General features: G+C 46.4%; 2 protein-coding genes across 3 annotated transcripts in view; one reads left to right on the forward strand and one right to left on the reverse strand.

Moving 5' to 3' along the window:
- Positions 1–14317, reverse strand: part of HDGFL2 (HDGF like 2) — a 44897-nt gene extending 30580 nt beyond the window's left edge. For both annotated transcript variants that reach the window (XM_073686297.1, XM_073686298.1), the window contains exons 1-2: positions 14108–14317; positions 13350–13426 (exon numbers count right to left, since the gene is read on the reverse strand). In XM_073686297.1, coding sequence (XP_073542398.1) covers positions 13350–13426; positions 14108–14179 — 149 coding nt within the window. In that variant the 5' untranslated portion in view covers positions 14180–14317. The remainder of the gene's footprint in view (positions 1–13349; positions 13427–14107) is intronic.
- The window catches only part of UBXN6 (UBX domain protein 6), a 47937-nt gene continuing 40872 nt past the window's right edge, over positions 14287–21351 (forward strand). Inside the window, exon 1 of the mRNA XM_073686300.1 lies at positions 14287–14473. Coding sequence (XP_073542401.1) covers positions 14391–14473 — 83 coding nt within the window. The 5' untranslated portion in view covers positions 14287–14390. The remainder of the gene's footprint in view (positions 14474–21351) is intronic.

Here is a 21351-nt window from a genome sequence, read left to right on the forward strand (position 1 = left end):
ATGAACATCTATGGTTTGATTTCTTTGCCTGAGTAGATTGGATGGGTTATTACGGACATCTGGTGAGAATTTCATGTTAATAGCACCTTTAGAAATATATTTACTTAGAATATTGGTGATGTGTTCAATACTTATTTCACCCGCTGTATCTGATCAGGGGAGATCACTTTATCTGTAATTTCAAGCGCCAAGATTTTTGGTCTTGGGAAACCACAGAAATGTAATATCAACCCGAATTATGGATATATCAGTCATGTTTGGCATGTCTAGGGTGGTAAAAATATGCTTGGAAACATGGTGGTGATATTATTCCACCAAGTGAGTCTTGTGGGATAATATGACAAATTAGAATTCTATCCTAAAACAATTTTTTTTTTCGCATATAATTAAATAGCCTCCTCTCACCTGACCCTCCTGGAGTGACAGGCCTGGACGAGACCTTTTATAATATCTCATTTCTAGAGACATCCATTGTCAGACCCAGAAGAAAACAACTAGTATTGTACAGCTGTCCAAATTTCCACAGTGTCTCCTCCACAAGGATCGCTCACTGATCTAATCTGTAAGAGCTTTATATTTTTCATTTTTGTACAGTTTAGCCTGCTGAGTAGGTATTTTTGTAACTTTTCTAAGCACTATACCATTTTTGTATAATAAATTTAAAATTGAATAAGCTTGTTCATTCCAAAATGTACCCACAACCTCGAAGAGGGAAAGTATAGTTGAGCTATGTTACCTTTCATGTCCTAGAAGTTTACCAGTTTGGTACTGGCAAGCTAGGTGTGCGGGTGTACAAGTGTGTTACCCAAGGTAGGTGTCTCGTTGGCTTAACAAAATGGCGACAGCAATAAGTATGATGTTGATGTGTCACCGGGCTTTGATATGTGTTTAGTTATTAGCCTATTGCTATCGGTGAGTGGACGATTAAGTGTGAGAAGCGGAGTTTGCCTTTACAGTTACAACTGAGTAACTTGTGCAGTGAGCGGGCTGTGTTCATGCCAATATCTATACACACACACCCCAAATAATGAAAAAACAAACTTTTCAAGACATCTCAACTTATTCAGTATTAAGTGTGGGCGCCACTTGCAGAAATTCACACTTACACGGCTTTGCATACGATCAGTGAGGTTAAGAATAGTTGTCTGACAAATGTTCTACCATGCCAAATGAAACTAATCATGTAAAGGTGTTAGATGCCTAGATCAGCATAGACTACAGATTCAAAAAAGGGTTAAATGAGCAAAATTGGAGTAATCGCCGATCCCACCCATTGCAGTAGAAGCATCGCTGTCTAATACGATCAACTCCCACTACACATCTACAAGTGCTTCTCACTATGCCATTAACCTGCTGATATAAGATTAATCTATGGTCACACGTTCAGTATTGTATATTAGTAAGCCAAAACCAGGAGAGGAACAGTATAATAGAGACACGTCACCACTTCTGGATTTATCACCCACTCCTGGTTATGGCTTACAGAAACTGATGTAATATACTGACCATGTCCTAATAGTGTTACAATGGGGTTTATCCACCATACTGAAAGCGCAGCTACAAGGGAGGAAATTACCTTGATTTCTCCAGGTAATAACATTTGGGGACATGACAGGTTCCCTTTAAGTTACTTAGTGTTTCCTTCAAACTAAATTTAGGATTTTGTTGGTTTTGTGTTACCAGAAAACGGAGCGTAGTAAAACTCATTAGACCTGCTGGGCTGTGGTGCCATTATTGTACAGTGGACAAAGGTAAATAGCAGGGATACAACTTCTGGATGATTAATGGACATATTGTTATATTTATAGGAACACAATGTCAAAGAGGCCCTGTAAGCACGCAGGTCCAAAAAGAATGGAGGCAATGAGCAGTGGATTAAAAGGAAAGATTGCTTGAACAGTTTTACACAATGAAGCATTAAGATACAGTGATGCTTAATATTTTAACCGTATGCCACATAAAATCCCATTCTCCGCTTCTGCTTTTATATGATGCCTTCTTAGGCCAGAGCGTGGATGGAGAATGCCTGCGTACCTGCCTTGCAGGTTATTGGTAAGACACACGGATGCTGCCAAAAATCACAAAATCGCCATTTCAGAGAGAACAGAGATGGGGACGATTGGGAGAAACGAGACTAGTCCGGTGCCGCCCCAGCCGGCTTCTTCCCTTCCCGTACCCATCTAGTAGACCGACATGTCTCTCCATATGTACACACAAGGCGTCAATCAGCTCTTCAAGTTGTGTGCTCTCTGAAACTCCGCCGTGTTTCAGAGAAAAGCATACCTGATGCAGACAGGCTCAGATTCATGCTGTGTATTGTTTGGGCAGCATGAATCTAGTCACAGGTTCCCTTTAAAACATGCCCATACATATAATGCCTTCCCACTGCAGATAATTGCTGTTTTAGCGCTTCACTTTTTTCCTCCTCTTCTTTCAAGATATTGACTTATTTTCCTGTGAACTCAGCCATATGAGGACTTTTTTGTTTAAGTCCCGCTGAGGGACTGCCACCGGAGAGTCCGACCGCTGAGGGACTGCCACCGGAGAGTCCGACCGCTTGTACCACACACTGTAAAACTTGTGCTGCAATATACAGTGGCTTACTAGGTGTAATGCCTATGGTACCGCATTTGGATTTTGTCCCCTTTTCAATCAGTATATGGTAAAACGAATGGTGTCATTCAAAACTATAACTACATATACAGATGATGTCGGGAAGGGCTTAAGGCCCCGTCACACTAAGCGACGCTACAGCGATCCCGACAACGATAAGACCTGTCAGGGATCGTTGCTGCGTCGCTAAACATAGGCTAATACTAGAAGAACCTAAGTGCTGCTATAGACGTCAGAGCACAGACCGCAATTCACAGACTGCCCATGGCTCCACTCCTGGTTTTGGCTTACAAAAAAAAAAATAAATTAATAATTTGGACTGCACTCGGTTTATATCCAAGAGCAGTCTGATTTTACTGACTGGAGAATTTCTTTTTTTTTTTTTTTTTTTAAATTTCTCCATGTACGAGAAAATCCTCAGATAACAGTCGGAAAACACTCCAAGAAAATCGGATCAATTCTGATCAGAACTTAATCAAACGTAAAAAAAATATATATATCGGATGTCTGAATGAGGCCTAAGGGATTTGAGCTTGAACCCTCATAATACACAGCTACTCATAAAAAAAATTTATATATACCGTATATTCCGGCGTATAAGACGACCTGGTGTATAAGACGACCCCCCTACTTTCCTGTTAAAATATAGAGTTTAGGATATATTCACCGTATAAGACTACCCCTTTTCCAACGCATACCAAACACCGGTAAAAATTAAAAAAAAACAGATTTGAATTTAACATGGTCCTTTTTTAATTTAAATTCTTATGACATGCAGGTATATAGCAGGAAAACTGTCACTCATAAACATATTAAAATAGGGGGGACCCCACGTCATTTTTTGGGGGGGTCCCCCATTCTAATAGCTAGTAAAGGCTAGGTATTCAGCTGGGGGCTGATATTAGTAGCCTGGGAAGCTCCGTGGGTATTACCCCCTTCCCAGACTTCAAACATCTGCCCCAGCCGTCTGCTTAACCTCCGCTAGAGACTATAATGATGGTGGATCCCACGCCAATTTTCTTTTTAAAAAATCCTTTATTTTAACACTAAATGACAATTGAGGGGTTAATAAAGATGCAGTCCCTAAATTATTAATTTTGTAATTAATTTTTCCCAAAAATGTTGACGTGGGGCTTCGCCATATTTTTGTGTCCAGCCAGGTACAGCAGGCAGGAACGGGCTGCCCCCAACCACCAGCTGCCTATTTGTACCTGGCCGGACACAACAATATAGGGAAGCCCTTTTTTTTTTTAATTATTTCATGAAATAATTAAAAAAAAAAATACGTGGGGCTTCGCCCTATTTTTGTGTCCAGCCAGGTACAACTAGGCAGCTGGGGGCTGGAATCTGCAGCGCAGGGAGGCCCAAGCTTTCTGGGCCCCCCCTGCTGCAAATTGCAGTCCGCAGCCACCCCGGAAAATGGCGCGTTCATAGAAGCGCCATCTTCTGGCGCTGTACCCAACTCATCCAGGGCCCTGGTGCGGTGGCTCACTGGGTAATAAAGGGGTTAGGGCCAGCTTGGCATTATCAGCTGGCCCTAAGCCCGAAATTCATGGGGTCACGCCAATATTAGACATGACCGCCATGAATTTCTAGTAAAGTAATTAAAAAAAACAACACCCAGAATAAAGTCCTTTAATTGAAATAAAGACACAATTTTTTAATGTTCTAAATTAAACCATACTTACCATCACGCCCATTCCAGCTGAAGCCAACGATCTCCTGCAATAAAAGTAAAATAATAAAGCAACATAATCCTTACCTCTCTATGGTTCCCAGGACGGCTCCAGCTCTGCTACATTCACATGACAGGCTGCACCGCAGCAGAACGCTGCCGTTCAGCTTGCCATGCGGCAGACACTGAGAAGCGCAGGCATGCTTGTGCTCCTCAGTGTCTGACTGTGACGGCATCCAGATGAGCCGAGGTCATGTCCAATGAACTCGGCTCACCTCATGCACGTCACTGACAGCGTGGGAAAATTCTCCTGCTCCCCGCATGCGCAGTAGAAGTTTCCCACGCTGTCAGTGACGGACGTCCAGGAGGTGAGCTGAGTTCATTGTCGGCTCATCTGGATGCCGTCACAGCGAGACACTGAGGAGCACAAGCATGCCTGCGCTTCTCAGTGTCTGCGGGATGACAGGCTGGATGGCAGCGTTCTGCTGCGGTCCAGCCAGTCATCTCGATGTAGCAGAGCTGAAGCTGTCCTGGGAACCATGGAGAGGTAAGGATGAGGTTGGTTTATTATTTTTCTTTTATTGCAGGAGATCGTTGGCTTCAGCTGGAATGGGCGTGATGGTAAGTATGGTTTAATTTAGAACAATAAAGGATTGTGTCTTTATTTCAATTAAAGGACTTTATTCTGGGTGTTTGTTTTTTTTAACTTTGACTATGGGGTTAGTAATGGGGGTGTCTTATAGACGCCTCTCCATTACTAACCTGGGCTTGATGTCAGCTGGCATTATAAGCTGACATCAACCCCAACCCTATTACCCCACTGCCACCGCACCAGGGCAGCGTGGAAGAGCGAGGCTAAGTGCCAGAATTGGCGCATCCTATGAATGCGCCATTTCTGGGGCGGCTGACGGCTGGTGTTTCTAGCCTGGGAGGGGGCCAATATTCATGGCTCCCTTCCTGGGCTATTAATATCAGCCCCCAGCTGTCTGCCTAGCCTTTGCTAGCTATTAAATTAGGGGGGACCCCACGTCATTTTTTTGGGGGGGTTCCCCATTTTAATAGCTAGTAAAGACTAGGTATTCAGCTGGGGGCTGATATTAGTAGCCTGGGAAGCTCCGTGGGTATTACCCCCTTCCCAGGCTTCAAACATCTGCCCCAGCTGTCTGCTTAACCTCCGCTAGAGCCTAAAATTAAGGGGAACCCCACGCCAATTTTTTTTAATAATAAATCCTTTATTTTAACACTAAATGACAAGTACAGTAATCAACACTATCACTGTACTTCATATATATGTGACTGACATGTTTCTATCTATCTAATCTATGTGTGATGCTCTATCTTTCTGTTCTAAATTGTCGGGTACCGCTGCTGAATTGCCGGCCGGCTTTTTTAAAGAGACAGTGCATGAAAACACTATTATTTGTTTTAATAAATCCTTTACACTAAATGACAAGTACAGTAAGCAATACTGTCACTGTACTTCATATATATGTGACTGACATGTTTCTATCTATCTAATCTATGTGTGAAGCTCTATTCTTTCTATTCTAAATTGTCGGGTGCCGGCTTATGCCGCTGCTGAATTGCCGGCTTTTTATATATTGTCACAGAAGCGATGCGAACTTCCCTGCTCCGGACACAGCGCAGCGCTTCTGTGACAAGTGAAAGCTGTCGGCACAGAAGCCCTGCGCTGTGTCCGGAGCTGGGAATACGCAGCGATGTGTCAGTTTCAGCACAGAAGCGCTGACTGTCTGGACGTACCGCCGCCGTATTTTAACTCCCTCCACCTTATATTAACTCCGACATGGCAGGGATACGGCCACGGCAGCTTATTAACACCCCCAGAGTATCCCCGCATGTCAATTTCTGAAAGTTCAAAAGCATTACCGGCGTATAAGACGACCCCAGACTAGACAGAAGATTTTTCAGTCTTCAAAAGTCGTCTTATACGCCGGAATATACGTATATATATTTTCATAATACACTGCGGCTCTTCAGTATTGCTGTACAGTATACCTGCCAGCACACGGCTGGGTTTAGACAGACGTATTTCAAGATCTGTACATGGACCGCAATGCTCAGACTGACCTCAACCCAAACTTGCAACTGCATGTGTGTCTATGAGGGTGTGTGATCATCAGCACCATATCGGAGCCTGCCCCTGGAGCTTAATAGGTGTACTTAGATGGCAGTCTGTTGTTGGGCCACAGCATAGTGGATAGCACTGGGGAAAAAAAAAGGATTTGCAGATCCCCTTCCCGAATGGAGAGGAGTAGGAGCATGCATTCCTCCACATCAAAGACAGATTGTCTATGTGACTACAGAAAAATCGTCAAACAATACTCTGTTTTCAATAGAGGTCCTGACGCTGAAATCCTCGTTCTGCTTCATCAGCAGTCCCATAGACAGCAAGTGGAAGTTAAGCATGCGCACATCTGCTCCATTCAAGGGTCTCGGGAGGTGGCCCCCAGTATACAGCAAGTTATCCACTTTTGATTGTGGGAACACCCCTTTACACGTCCGTATAATACCGGTACCAGTGTTTTGGATCAGTCTGCCATTAGTATGTCTTAACCCCTTAATGACCAGAGCATTTTCAGTTTTTGCGTTTTCATTTTTTTTTGCTCCAGAGCCTTTTTTTTTCTCGTTCAATATGGCCGTGTGAGGGCTTATTTTTTTTTCAGGACCAGTTGTACTTTTGCATGACATCACGGGTTTTACCATGTCGCGTCCTGGAAAACGGGAAAAAATTCCAAGTGCAGTGAAATTGCACGAAATGTTTTTTTTTTTTTTTACCACGTTCTCTGAATGCTAAAACTGACCTGCCATTATTATTCTCCAGGTCATTATGTGTTCGTAGACACCAAACATGTATAGGTTCTTTTTTATTTAAGTGGTGGAAAAAAAATCCAAAGTTTACTAAAAAAAATAAATAAATAAATATGGTGCCATTTTCCGAGACAAGTGAAGTCTCCATTTTTCGTGATCTGGGGCTGGGTGAGGGCTACATTTATTGATACCATTTTTTGGGGTAGATTAGATATTTTGATCACCCGTTATTGCAGTGACCAAAAAACGTAATTCTGGCGCTTACAAGTTTTTTCATGTTACACTGTTTAACAATCGGAATAATTCTTTTTTTATACTGATAGATCAGGAGATTCTGAATGCGGCGATACACATATTTGGTATGTGTGGTTTTTTTTATTGCTTTATTCTCAATGGGGCGAAAGGGGGGTGATTTAAACTTTTATTTTAACATTTAAAACTTTTTTTTTGTTTGTTTTTTTTACTTACACTTTCTGCATGCTTCAATAGTCTCCATGGGAGACTAGAAGCTGCAGTTGTCCGATCAGCTCTGCTAGATACAGGTGATGACCAGATCACCTCTATGTAGCCGAAATGCTCACTTGCCATGAGCGCCGACTACTGGGCGGCGCTCATAGCAATCTGGACATGACAACCAGAGGGGTCTCCTGCAGACCCCAGGTTGTCATGTAAACCCATCGGTGACCCGCAATCATGTGACAGGGTCACCGATGGGCGGAGTAAGTGACGCGCTTCCAGCGCGGCGCTGTTAAATGCCGCTGTCCGAGATTGACAGCGACATTTAACTAGTTAACAGCCGCAGGTGGATCGTGATTCCACCACCGGCTGTTGCGGGCACATGTCAGCTGTATAGATCAGCTGACATGTGCCCGGTTCAGTGCGGCGACCACGCTGAAGCGGGGATTACGACGTGATGTGTACTATTACGTACCACGTCATAAAGGAATTAAAAAATGTTGTCTACTACTATAGAGAATGCCACCGTCGATTTAAAAGGTGGAAATAAGATTCTTTGTAAGTACTTTGTGTTGCGATTCTTGCCTGTGAGGCGCTATCGCTGACAGCTCACCAGGCATCATGTGACTCGGCTGCAGTCAGGCGTGACCAGTGTTGCGCTCCCCCCTGATTGATGGGCTGTGGGCAGGGTTTACAAATGAATGCAGAGAAGAAAGGGAAAGCGCATGGTGGATGCTGGGTGTGACTCGCGGGGAACCCACAGCCCATCAATCGGGGGGGTGCGTGCCACTGGGTCACGCAGGTCTGCAGCCGCAACTTGACGTGACATCAATGGATGTCAGTCGGCTGTCACATGATGCCTGTGAGTGGCCAGCGATAGCGCCACTCACAGGCAAGAGTCACAATACTATGTACTTACAAAGAATCTTATTTCCACCTTTTAAATCGACGGAGGCATTCTCTATAGTAGTGGACCACTTCTTTAAGAAATATCAAATTCCAAAGCTTCTCCTATACTTTGCAATGTTAAAAATGTACAGAACAAGGACACCATCCCCGTTTTTCACAGACCCATAGACTTGTATTGGCTCTCATCATCCGTGCTGCCAGAAAGAAAACGGACATCTCAGTGTAGTTTGGAAGGAGACGCTCTCAATATAAAAACACGGACATTTGTATAGCACCATAGGTTATGATGGGTATGTGAAAAACAAAACGGGGACCTCAAGTATATTTATTCTCTTGCTGCCTACTTATAAAAGGCCAGAAGAGGATCTCCATGTTCACAATGGTGGATACTGCCTGGGCGCTTTAATTAAACTCATTAAAATAAAATGCAAATTTAATTTATACAGCACAAATTGTATATGCACAGGCATGGTAAACCAAAATAGGATCCTGAACAATTCTGCTGTCCATGGATTTAAGATGTTAGCACCCATAGGCCATGAGAATATGACAACACAGGAACAATGTAGGGTGCTGTCAAAGGGTAGATATTTGCTGAACTCCGTGATCTTCAGAAGATCTGCTTACAATCTGCTGTCCATAGTGAGTCATAGGCTGGCCAAACTCACTAACCAAGGGGTCTTAGTCACACGGATGGCATGCGGACCCTGAGGCGGCATTCTGGGCACCGGTAGTAACAAGACCAGGGGCATAATTGTGATATCAGAGATTGCAACTGCGAGGAAGGGGGCCACTGATGTCAGTGGCTTTTTCTGCTCAAATCAATCAGATTTCATGTACAGTCATGGCCAAAAGTTTTGAGAATGACACCAAAATTATATTTTCACATGATCTGCTGGCCTCTGGTTTTTATTAGTGTTTGTCTGATGTTTATATCACATACAGAAATATAATTGCAATCATATTATGAGTACCAATAGGTTATATTGACAGTTAGAATGAGTTAATGCAGCAAGTCAATATTTGCAGTGTTGCCCCTTCTTCTTCAAGACCTCTGTAATTCTCCCTGGCATGCTCTCAATCAACTTTTGGACCAAATCCTGACTGATAACAGTCCATTCTTGCATAATCAATGCTTGCATTTTGCCAGAATTTGTTGGTTTTTGTTTGTCCACCCATCTCTTGATGATTGACCACAAGTTCTCAATGGGATTAAGATCTGGGGAGTTTCCAGGCCATGGACCCAAAATCTCTATGTTTTGTTCCATGAGCCATTTAGTTGTCACCTTTGCTTTATGTCAAGGTGCTCCATCATGCTGGAAAAGGCATTTTTGGGCGCCAAACTGCTCTTGGACGGTTGGGAGAAGTTGCTCTTGGAGGACATTCTGGTACCATTCTTTATTCATGGCTGTGTTTTTAGGCAAGACTGTGAGTGAGCCGATTCCCTTGGCTGAGAAGCAACCCCACACATGAATGGTTTCAGGATGCTTTACAGTTGGCATGAGACAAGGCTGGTGGTAGCGCTCACCTCTTCTTCTCCGAATAAGCTGTTTTCCAGATGTCCCAAACAATCGAAAAGGGGATTCATCAGAGAAAATTACTTTGCCCCAGTTCTCAGCAGTCCACTCCCTGTACCTTTTGCAGAATATCAGTCGGTCCCTGATGTTTTTTCAGGAGAGAAGTGGCTTCTTTGCTGCCCTCCTTGAAACCAGCCCTTGCTCAAAGAGTCTCCGCCTCACAGTGCGTGCAGAAGCACTCACACCAGCCTGCTGCCATTCCTGAGCAAGCTCGGCACTGCTGGTAGTCCGATCCCGCAGCTGAAACAGTTTTAAGATACGGTCCTGGCGCTTGCTGGTCTTTCTTGGGCGCCCTGGAGCCTTTTTGACAACAATGGAAGCTCTCTCCTTGAAGTTCTTGATGATGCAATAGATTGTTGACTGAGGTGCAATCTTTGTAGCTGCGATACTCTTCCCTGTTAGGCCATTTCTGTGCAGTGCAATTATGGCTGCACGTGTTTCTTTAGAGATAACCATGGTTAACTGAAGAGAAACAATGATACCAAGAACCAGCCTCCTTTTAAAGTGTCCAGTGATGTCATTCTTACTTAATCATGACTGATTGATTGCCAGCCCTGTCCTCATCAACACCCACACCTGTGTTAATGGATCAATCACTAAAACGATGTTAGCTGCTCCTTTTAAGGCAGGACTGCAATGATGTTGAAATGTGTTTTGGGGGTTAAAGTTAATTTTCTGGGCAAATATTGACTTTGCAAGTACAGTAATTGCTGTTAAGCTGATCACTCTTTGACATTCAGGAGTATATGCAAATTGGCATTACAAAAAATGAAGCAGTAAACTTTGGAAAAATTACTATTTGTCTCATTCTCAATACTTTTGGCCATGACTGTACTGTGGTGCAGAGAAGCCCCGGCTTCCTGTACTGCAATAGCTTTCCAAGCCACAGGCCAGTCAGAGGCAGGAGCTGCATGACGTCAATGCCCTGCGCCGCTCCGTCTGCCTATGGAGCGGGAAGACGCTACTCATCATGGGAGCGTGGGCAGGTAAGAAGAATCTATTTTTTTTTTTTTTTTTTTTTTATGTGCATGTGATGGACAGGGAACATTATTACAGGATAGGAGTCAAGACAAGGGACATTACAACAGAATGGGGTCATACTATTCATTAGTTTATAAGGGCAAGTGGGGACAATAATTACTGCATGGAGCCAAATGAGGGGACAAAAAAAGAAAATTAAATGTATAAAAAAGTAACAGATATAAATTTGCTACTAAAAATGCTGTCATATGTAATAGGCTATGTGCCCACGTTGCATAAATGAAAACAGAAAATTTCTGCATGTCCTTCCCCGGAAAAAAGCTTGAGTAATTTGACACGCGTTTATGATGCGTTTGGGACATGCGGAATTGCCTTGCGTTTTCTAATGCATTGACAAGGCAATTCCGCATGCATAAACGCAAAATTAATGGACATGCTGCGCGTTTTTGAGCGCATCAAAAACGCTGCGGAAAAATCCGCAGCATGGGCATCGACAGTGCGGCTTCTCATTGGGGACCATGGGGGGCGGATTACCAAGCGTTTCCCAAGCGTTTACGCTGCGTAAATTCCGCAGCATAAACGCTTGTAAAACGCTACGTGGGCACGCAGCCATAAAGAAGGGGAAAAAAAAGCGGCATCACCGAAAAGGTCATCTTGGTCCACAAACAATGTAGCCTTTCAAGTTTTTCTATGTGCGGCCCATTTACACAGCCAACTTTGCACCCCTGCATCAGATCTTATACCTGCTGACAGTCATCACTACAAAAAGGAGAATGAAAAGTTCGACCACAACTATGGTGTTGTGGTCGAATTGTGTTTCTTTGGAATTTTCCTTGTTAAGTACAGCGGCACCTTTCTTATTAAACTGTAGATTAACCCTTTATCAATTAATAGCGTTATTCGACTTGTCAGGTTCCCTTTAACTCCTCTTCTGCAATGTAACTACTGCACACACTCCTCCAGACTCTGGTGGTCGGTCTCCTTGGAAACAAGCTGTACACTGTGAAAGCTAAAAGATATCATTGCAGGACAATGACAGCAGATAACAAATGCAAGTCAATTGCAAACTTACTTATTTTCCTGCTAACTAGCGAAAGCAATTTAATAACATGAGACTACCCAGACTAAAAGGCTGGGAATGTTCCAGATCCAACGAGGGTGCCCCCTTGGCATATGCACAGCGGTATCACTGGAGTCAAAAGCGTGGAGCATTTTTTGAATACAGACAACAGTGATGCAAAACATGATATTAAGGTTGTAATAAAAAGTGAGAACGCTGACATGTAGCTGGAGGGCGAATATCTAAGAGAGACGCCAGAATCACACTAAGTGGGCGTTTATGGACTATAACGCTGGGAGCTGCCAGAAAACACAGGTAGGTGTATTCCTGTGGGGTCGCACAGTACGAACCGCCAGCACACGCGGGTAGGTGTATTCCTGTGGGGTCACACAGTACGAACCGCCAGCATATGCGGGTAGGTGTATTCCTGTGGGGTCGCACAGTACGAACCGCCAGCACACGCGGGTAGGTGTATTCCTGTGGGGTCGCACAGTACGAACCGCCAGCACACGCGGGTAGGTGTATTCCTGTGGGGTCGCACAGTACGAACCGCCAGCACATGCGGGTAGGTGTATTCCTGTGGGGGTCGCACAGTACAAACCGCCAGCACACGCGGGTAGGTGTATTCCTGTGGGGGTCGCACAGTACAAACCGCCAGCACACGCGGGTAGGTGTATCCTGTGGGGGTCGCACAGTACGAACCGCCAGCACACGCGGGTAGGTGTATCCTGTGGGGGTCGCACAGTACGAACCGCCAGCACACGCGGGTAGGTGTATCCTGTGGGGGTCGCACAGTACGAACCGCCAGCACACGCGGGTAGGTGTATCCTGTGGGGGTCGCACAGTACGAACCGCCAGCACACGCGGGTAGGGTGTATCCTGTGGGGGTCGCACAGTACGAACCGCCAGCACACGCGGGTAGGTGTATCCTGTGGGGGTCGCACAGTACGAACCGCCAGCACACACGGGTAGGTGTATCCTGTGGGGGTCGCACAGTACGAACCGCCAGCACACGCGGGTAGGTGTATTCCTGTGGGGTCGCACAGTACGAACCGCCAGCACACGCGGGTAGGTGTATTCCTGTGGAAACCGTTGGCTTTAGGGCACTGGCTGAGCAGAAATTGGACATACCCATTAAAGCAGGAAAATCAGCAGAAGGTTGCAGAGCTCCCAGTCAGGGTGCCGCTCTCATTGCCACACGTGACAGTGACTGGTAAGCAGCCCACTAGTGAGGGGACAGGTAACTTACGTCTCATGGGTGCCGTAGAAGAAGATGAGGTGCTTGTTGGGGGGAGGCTTCACGGCTCCATCTTTCACATCATCCACCTGAGCAAAAGAAGCATGGTCAGCATGTGGGCGGCGGTGGGCAGCAGTGCATGGCGCGAGGCAGCAGTGGGCAGCGGTGCCTGGCGCGGGGGCAGCGGTGCCTGGCGCGGGGGCAGCGGTGGGTAGCGGTGCCTGGCACGGGGGCAGCGGTGCCTGGCGCGGGGGCAGCGGTGGGTAGCGGTGCCTGGCACGGGGGCAGCGGTGGGTAGCGGTGCCTGGCACGGGGGCAGCGGTGTCTGGCACGGGGGCAGGGGTGGGTAGCGGTGCCTGGCACGGGGGCAGCGGTGCCTGGCACAGGGCAGCGGGGGGCAGCGGTGCCTGGCACAGGGCAGCGAGGGGCAGCGGTGCCTGGCACAGGGCAGCGGGGGGCAGTGGTGCCTGGCACAGGGCAGCGGGGGGCAGCGGTGCCTGGCACAGGGCAGCGGTGCCTGGCACGGGGGCAGCGGTGGGTAGCGGTGCCTGGCACGGGGGCAGCGGTGGGTAGCGGTGCCTGGCACGGGGGCAGCGGTGGGTGGCACGGGGCAGCGGTGCCTGGCACGGGGGCAGCGGTGGGTAGCGGTGCCTGGCACGGGGCAGCGGTGCGTGGCAGTGTGTGGCACAGGGCAGCGGTGGGGAGTACCCGAGGCCGCAGCCCCCCGGCCCGGCTGCAGGAACACCCCCACACTCCGCCATTGCTCTCACCCGGGCCGGCCAGTGCGGGTAACCCTTCATCTTGGCGAAGACGAGGTCTCCCGGCTGAAACGTATGCGGCATGATGGGCTAGTAGGTCGCGGTCTCCTCTCCAGCGGGCAGCCCTCGTCGCCGGAAATAACGCCTCTCCTCCTGTGATTGGTACCGCGGCTGCCATTCGCCCGGCCGAGGTGAATGACGGGGTCGCGCACGCGGGATCACTTCCGGGTGGAGCTGTCACCTGCTCGGTTCCGGAGGAGGCTGGTGAGGAGATCTGCTCCATTACTGAGGAGCCATGAAGAAGCTTTTCGACGGCTTCAAAGCCGACATCAAATTCAAGAGCGCAGGGCCTGGGCGCAAGCTGAGCGAGGAGGCCAGGTAATGGCGGCCATGGGGCGGCTGTGCCACCTGCTGTCTCCGCAGTAATGGCACTGGATGTAGCGGCTGCACACAGGGTTGTCTCAGCATGGTGTAGGGGAGCAAGGATCTCCATGTCACTAACTAACCTCTGGTCTCAAGAGCAGAGGGATCCTCAGTCTTCTCGTTTACTGATTGTTGCCTTGGTTACCGGCCACCTTTGCAGTTTAGCAGAAGTGGCTGGTATGGTCGGCAGTAAGTGCAGGCTTGTGAGTTGCTGTAGAGCCTGTCAGTGCCCTTGTGCTCCTCCAGTCTTCAGGAGAGCCCAGTTCACACCTACGCCATGCTGCCAGGAGAGAAGGGGAGGCCGGGGGTCAGCGGAGTGGTGCTCGCCTGAAGATTCAGCCCTTTAAGGGTGCGGTCCAAGTCCATAAAGCCATCGTTACAGCACCACTCCTGTGCCTTTTCTTATTGCAGTGCTGGAGTGGCGCCTCTAATGTAAGGTCTCTGACCCTAGTCGTGTACTGACCAGCCGCCATCTTCAGCTCTTCCTGGTCCTGTGCTGCCATCTTGTGACCACAGCTCCTGACTGACCTGAAGTCAGAGGTCACAGTCTCTCAGTGTAAGTCTATGAGCGGCTCGTTCTGGCTCTCATAGACTTACATTACGTAGTCACTTCTGGATCTCTCAGCAAATATTGGAGGAATCCAGCAGGGCACAGACTGCTGAAAATAAACGGAATGGAGCTGATAACAGAAGATGATGGTGGGTGGTAAGTACAAGACTAGGGGCACGGTACTTAGATTAGTGTCACCACTCCAGCGGTATAATATAAAGTAACACTGGAGCGGTGCTATAAATGTGTTCCTCAATCACTATGTCCAACTTACTAAGAAAATGTTCTTTTCAAATGTGTCCCAATCTTTAGATAACAGTGCAGACCCCAATGCCAGCACCTCCAGCTCACCCTTGTGCTGCGTAGAGGTGGTATGTGGGCACCTCAGCTGTGCTGTGTGAAGAAGGCAGGGGGGGCTGCTTCATTTCTGTAGCTCTCCCCTTCTATGTCTATGCATTGATAGTGACAGTGAAGGAGGCTGGTTTAGCTCTTGGCCTTTGTCAGACCTTGGTTGTGGCTGCTCTCTGCTTTCCTCTTCATGTTTGATTTGTTTGAAGGCCGGGACAGTGATGCCAGCGCGGATTGGGCTCAGGGCTCACGTATCATAACAACGCATGAGAGCCCGGGAACGTAAGTTCCAACACCGCTGGAACGGTGCCACTTTTTGTGATTTGCTTTATTTCACAATACCCTACACTTCTCCCTCTCTGGATAATTCCTAAATGTGTTTTTTTTACTGTACTTCCTGTGACTTTTCGTTTGAGAGGAGTCTCAAATGTGATGTCACAGGAGGCTGGGGCTGCACTCACTCCCTGCAGTGCCCCTCCTGGAACAGTACATCATCAGGGAGCAGCGCTGCAGTTACTAGTTTATTGCATCACTGCCCTCTGAAGGATGGTGGACGCTGTGGAAGATGTGAATTCAGCGTTGACACTCTGCTACTATCTCCGTCGCCACGGTTGCTTATAACTGAAAGATGTCGTCAGGAGGCAGAGATCGAAGCAGTGAGTGACACCAGCACTGCCCCACAGCTTCTAGCAGTGCGCTCAAACAAATCGTCAGCAGGGGGCGATGCTAGAAGCTGCGGGGCGCTGTTGGTGTCACTCACTGCTTCTATCTTTGCCCCTGACAATGTCTTCTTTCAGTTAGACGATGCAGCGGTGGTGGAGATAGAAGCAGAGTACTGGCGCTGCACTCACCTCTACCACTGTGTCCATCACCCAGACTCCAGGACGTCTTCAGAGGGGGCGTTGATATAAGAAACTAGTGAGTAAGTGAAGCTCTTTCCCCTGTGACGTCCTGTTCCAAGACGGGTGATAGACATGGCGAGGAGTGAGTGCAGCCCCAGCCTCCTGTGACTTCACGTTTGAAACTCCTCTCAAACGAAACGTCACAGAAAGAACAGTAAAAACACACATTAAGGAAAAGTGTAGGGCATTGTGTAATAAAGCAAATTACAAAAGTGATTGTGGTTGTAGACCTTCCTGTGCAGTTTTTCTGTTGTAGCAATTAGGTGGAGGATTGAGGAACATGGTTTCATGTGCTTCCTCGACTACCAGGAAAGATAGGAAAGATGGATCAGAGGATGCGTCCACATGAAAGTATAAATCCAGTACCTTAAATAAGTTTGATATATTTTTGTCATTGTTAATTAGGGTGTTATGTAACCTCCATGTCATGCTGGGGCATGGTAGAGATGTGATTTTAATAATGAAAAATATAAGGGCATGGCCCGAAAGGGTAATCGACCCAATCGAGGTTGGTTGAATTAAGGGAAGACTGGCATTTTGCGTAAGAGGAGTGCGCGTGACAAAAAAAGGTATAATCCTTAACTGAAGAGTTATGGAGCTTCCAGGGATCAGTAATGTGCTTAAGGAGCTAAGTATTCTCCCAAGTGCTTTATGAGACAGGGCGGAGTGACCTGTAGAGGTGTCAAGGAGAGGATGTCACCTCCAACTATAAGGATCCCGTCTGTGAATTGTGATCTAGTTCCTAACGTCTTAGATATCCATGTGGATTGTCCTTGAGTGGAGGTGTACAAGTTGCATAATGTGACTAGACGTTTACATAACCAGATAATCATATGAAGGATGAGATCGTAACTGATGGCCAGCCAGCAATGTCAAACAAGTGCTTACATAGGGCGATATTCGTGAATTAAATGGTTGAATGGGGATCGGAACATTGACCATCATGCATCGTGTTCACACAGACAGATAATCTGAAGGTGCCTTCAATGTTCAAATCCCATAAGTAATGCTTCATGAATTCAGGAATTTTAAATAAATATTGTGCAAACATTTCCGATGATACTGTACAAAGCGTATTTAATGAAATTAACAAAGCAAAACATTTTTTGCAAATTACGAATATGTAATTGTTCCAATGCTCCAACTGCGACTGAACAATGTATTGCGGTGGAACGTGGTCAGCTCTTTATGACTTGAATTTCCACTCCTCCTTTTTGCTGGACAAATCGTTGAATGAGCAAATAATCACCACTTACATTACACAATTTTGAGTTTAAAAGAAGAAGAACTGAAAATAGGAGTCCATAGTGGGTGTGAAATATAAATAACAACTTTATTGGTCAAGAATTACATATAGTAGGGTACAAAAACAACCGGATAGAACCACGAATGCAAATCCGGGTGACAGTCACATTATATCACTGTATGACTATACGTATCCGTTGCAAACACAAAAAATAGTATATCCGGATACAAGGCATCAAAAGTATAAGAGCATATCAATATATAAATTTAAAATTATGTTTATAGTAAAATGATGGCCTATATAAAGATCTATGAATATATTGTAAGGTATATAGTGCATAGATGTACAGTTGAAACCAGAAGTTTACATACACTATATAAAAAGACACATCTGCATGTTTTTCTCAATATCTAACAAGAAATCAGAATCAACCTTTCCTGTTTTAGGTCAATTAGGATTGCCATAATTTTTTATATTTGCCAGATGCCAGAATTAATGAGAGAGAGAGAATGTTTAAAGGCGATCTGTGTCCCCCTCCCCCCTGGGTGATATCAGACCTCTACTATGGTCATACAGGTGATTGAAAAGTAAATCTATACATACCTGTATGGCCCATAGTAGAGGTCTGATTGCAGAGAAAAGCACTTTAATCACTTCTTTTTTTTCTACAGGCTTTGCGTCCGGGGGACACCATGTAATCCCCACCTATCTGCTTATTATTCCCCTAAATCCCCGCCTCTCTGCTTAATTATCATATCCCCCTCCTCCCCTGCACGTCACAGGGCCCTGTGACGTGCACTGTGCCCTCTGATTTCCGGGTATGTGCAAATCGCCACTCACATAGAGCGTGCTTTGCTTCATCCCGGCCTCGTCTCTCCGTGCTCTGTGCCGCAGGTTTCTATTGCAAAGGCGTCGGGGGGTTCACTGTCACTTTCCAGCGCCTGCGCAATAGAAACCTGCGGCGCAGTGCACGGAGAGACGGGGCCAGGATGAAGCAAAGCACGCTCTATGTGAGCGGTGATTTGCGCATGCCCGTGAAGTGAGGGAGCACAGTGCACGTCACAGGGCCCTGTGACGTGCAGGGGGGGGGGGGGGATATGATAATTAAGCAGAGAGGTGGGGATTTAGGGGAATAATAAGTAGATAGGCGGGGATTGCTTGGTGTCCCCCGGACGCCAAGCCTATGGAAAAGAGAATTGATTCAAGTGCTTTTCTCTGCAATCAGACCTCTACTATGGACTATACAGGTATGTATAGATTTACTTTTCTATACCCTGTATAGTCATGGTAAAGGTCTGATATCTCCCAGGGGGTGACAGATTCCCTTTAAGGCATTTTTATTACTTACTGCAAAGTCAAAAGTTTACATACGCTAAGATTACTATGCCTTTGTAGAATGCAGGACTGCCCATATGATGATGTCATGTGTTTGGAAGCCATCCACACCTGTGGATGTATTTTAATGCACACCTGAAACACACTGCTTCTTTGTGTAACATTATGGGAAAGTCTAATGAAATCAGCCAAGATATCAGGAAGAGAATTGTGGACTTGCACAAGTCTGGCTCATCTTTGGGTACAATTTCAAGATACCTGAAGGTGCCTCGTTCATCTGTAAACAATTATACGCAAGTACAAACTAGATGGGAATGTCCAGCCATCATACCACTCAGGAAGGAGATGGGTTCTGTGTCCCAGAAATGAACATGCTTTGGTCCAACATGTGCATATCAACCCAAGGACAAAAGCAAAAGACCTTGTGAAGATGATGGCGAAGCTGGTAAGATTGTGCCAATATTCACAGTGAAACAAGGGCTGAAAGGCCACTCTGCCAGGAAGAAGCCATTACTCCAAAAGAAACTTAAAAAAGCCAGATTAATGTTTGCAAATGCACGCAGGAACAAACACCTTAATTTTTGGAGACATGTCCTGTGGTCTGATGAAACTAAAATTGAACTTTTTGGGCATAATGACCATTGTTACGTTTGGAGGAAAAAGGGAGAAGTTTGGAAGCCTAAGAACACCATCCCAACTGTGAAACACAAGGGTGGCAGCATCATGTTGTAGGGTTATTTTGCTGCAGGAGGGACTGGTGCATTTTACAAAATAGATAGCATCATGAGAAAAGAAGATTATGTGGCAATACTGAAGCAATATTTCAAGACATCAGCCAGGAAGTTAAAGCTTGGGCGGAAATGGGTCTTCCAAATGGACAATGACCCGAAGCATACTGCCAAAATGGTAACAAAGTGGCTTAAGAATAACAAAGTCAATGTTTTGGAGTGGCCATCACAAAGCCCTGATCTCAATCCTATTGAAAATGTATGGGCAAAGCTGAAAAGGCAGGTGTGAGCAAGGCGACCTACAAACCTGGATCAGTTACATCAGTTTTGTCAGGCGGAATGGGCCCAAATTCCGACCAACTATTGTGAGAAGCTTGTGGAAGGATATCCCAAACGTTTGATCCAAGTCATTCAGTTTAAGGGCAATGGTACCAAATACTAATGAAATCTATGTAAACTTTTGATATAGCAGTAAGTAATAAAATGCCTTAAAACATATTCTATCTCTATCTCATTATTCTGGCCTGTGAGTGGCGCCATCGGTGGCCGCTCACAGGCATCACGTGACCCCCGGCTGCTGCCGGCTCTGACATCTGCTGATGTCACGACAAGTCCAGGCTGCAGCTGAGGGTCTCCCTTCTGCTTCGGTTGTGGGCGGAGTTACCCCGCACGTCACACCCACCGCTCGCTCTCCCTCTCCTCATTCATTGGGAAAGCGTGTGGTGGATGCCTGGTGTGACGCAGGGAAACCCCGCCCACAACCCAGCAGCCACCGCGGGGACCCCAGCACTGGGTCACACCTCACTTGTCGTGACGTCAGCGCGGGGTCACGTGATGCCTGTGAGCGGCCAGCGATGGCGCCGCTCACAGGCAGAACCTGCAACAGAAGGTAATTACAAAGACACTTATGGGCCCCGGGGGGATACATTGGGGGCATAATAAAAAGTTGTGGCCAACTTCTTTAAGGTGTTTGCAATGAAACCTTTAACAAAGAGATATCTTCCCTCAGGAGCCTTGAGAAAGTCCTTTTAACATGAAAGGCAAGTTTTTGTGGAGCACCAGTCTTACTCCTATGGAGGAGGGAGCACAGCAGCTGTGCAACCATAAGGGGAATATGGAGAGACAATCCGCTTTAATATGGGTTTCTTGGAAGAAGTCTATGGGTGTGTTCTTTTTAACTTAAAAGGTTTAACATTTGTATTTGTTTAGTGGGGACATTATTGCCTTCCACATTGTCATGATGGTGTCTGGAGTAGTAGTTAGACAGTGGGGATATAAAAGACAAATGGTGAAAGCTGGTATATCCATTTTAGCATTAGAAACAAACACACCATAAACATGGACACGAGAGATCCTCTCTGTAGCGGGGTGGGGCATTTGCTTCCCAAAAATAACAAACGGGACTGTTCGAGTGGTGACTCAAAAGCTAAGAGAAAAAAAGATGGCACAATCCCTGAAAGGTTCTGAAAAGCAGCAGAAAAGCTGAGCAATCTTGACTAAAGGGAGACCAGAGGGAACGAGAAGGACAGAATCATGACTACGTGTGGGCAAGTGGCAAATAGCCATATCAAAAGAAAGGAGGGTGGTGGGGAGAAAGGGGGTGAGTGGTATGCAACCACCTACATGTGGGTCACAATGTTGTTGAAAGGACATGTCGTCTCTATGCTTTCATGGAGGAGGTTATCTAGGTGCCTGTCTTCTCTGTTTGACTTGTAATGGGGAAG

This window comes from Phyllobates terribilis, unplaced genomic scaffold (assembly GCF_046119375.1).
Source record: "Phyllobates terribilis strain yellow unplaced genomic scaffold, ASM4611937v1 Scaffold_1__5_contigs__length_1240528914, whole genome shotgun sequence".
NCBI classification, from domain to species: Eukaryota; Metazoa; Chordata; class Amphibia; order Anura; family Dendrobatidae; genus Phyllobates; species Phyllobates terribilis.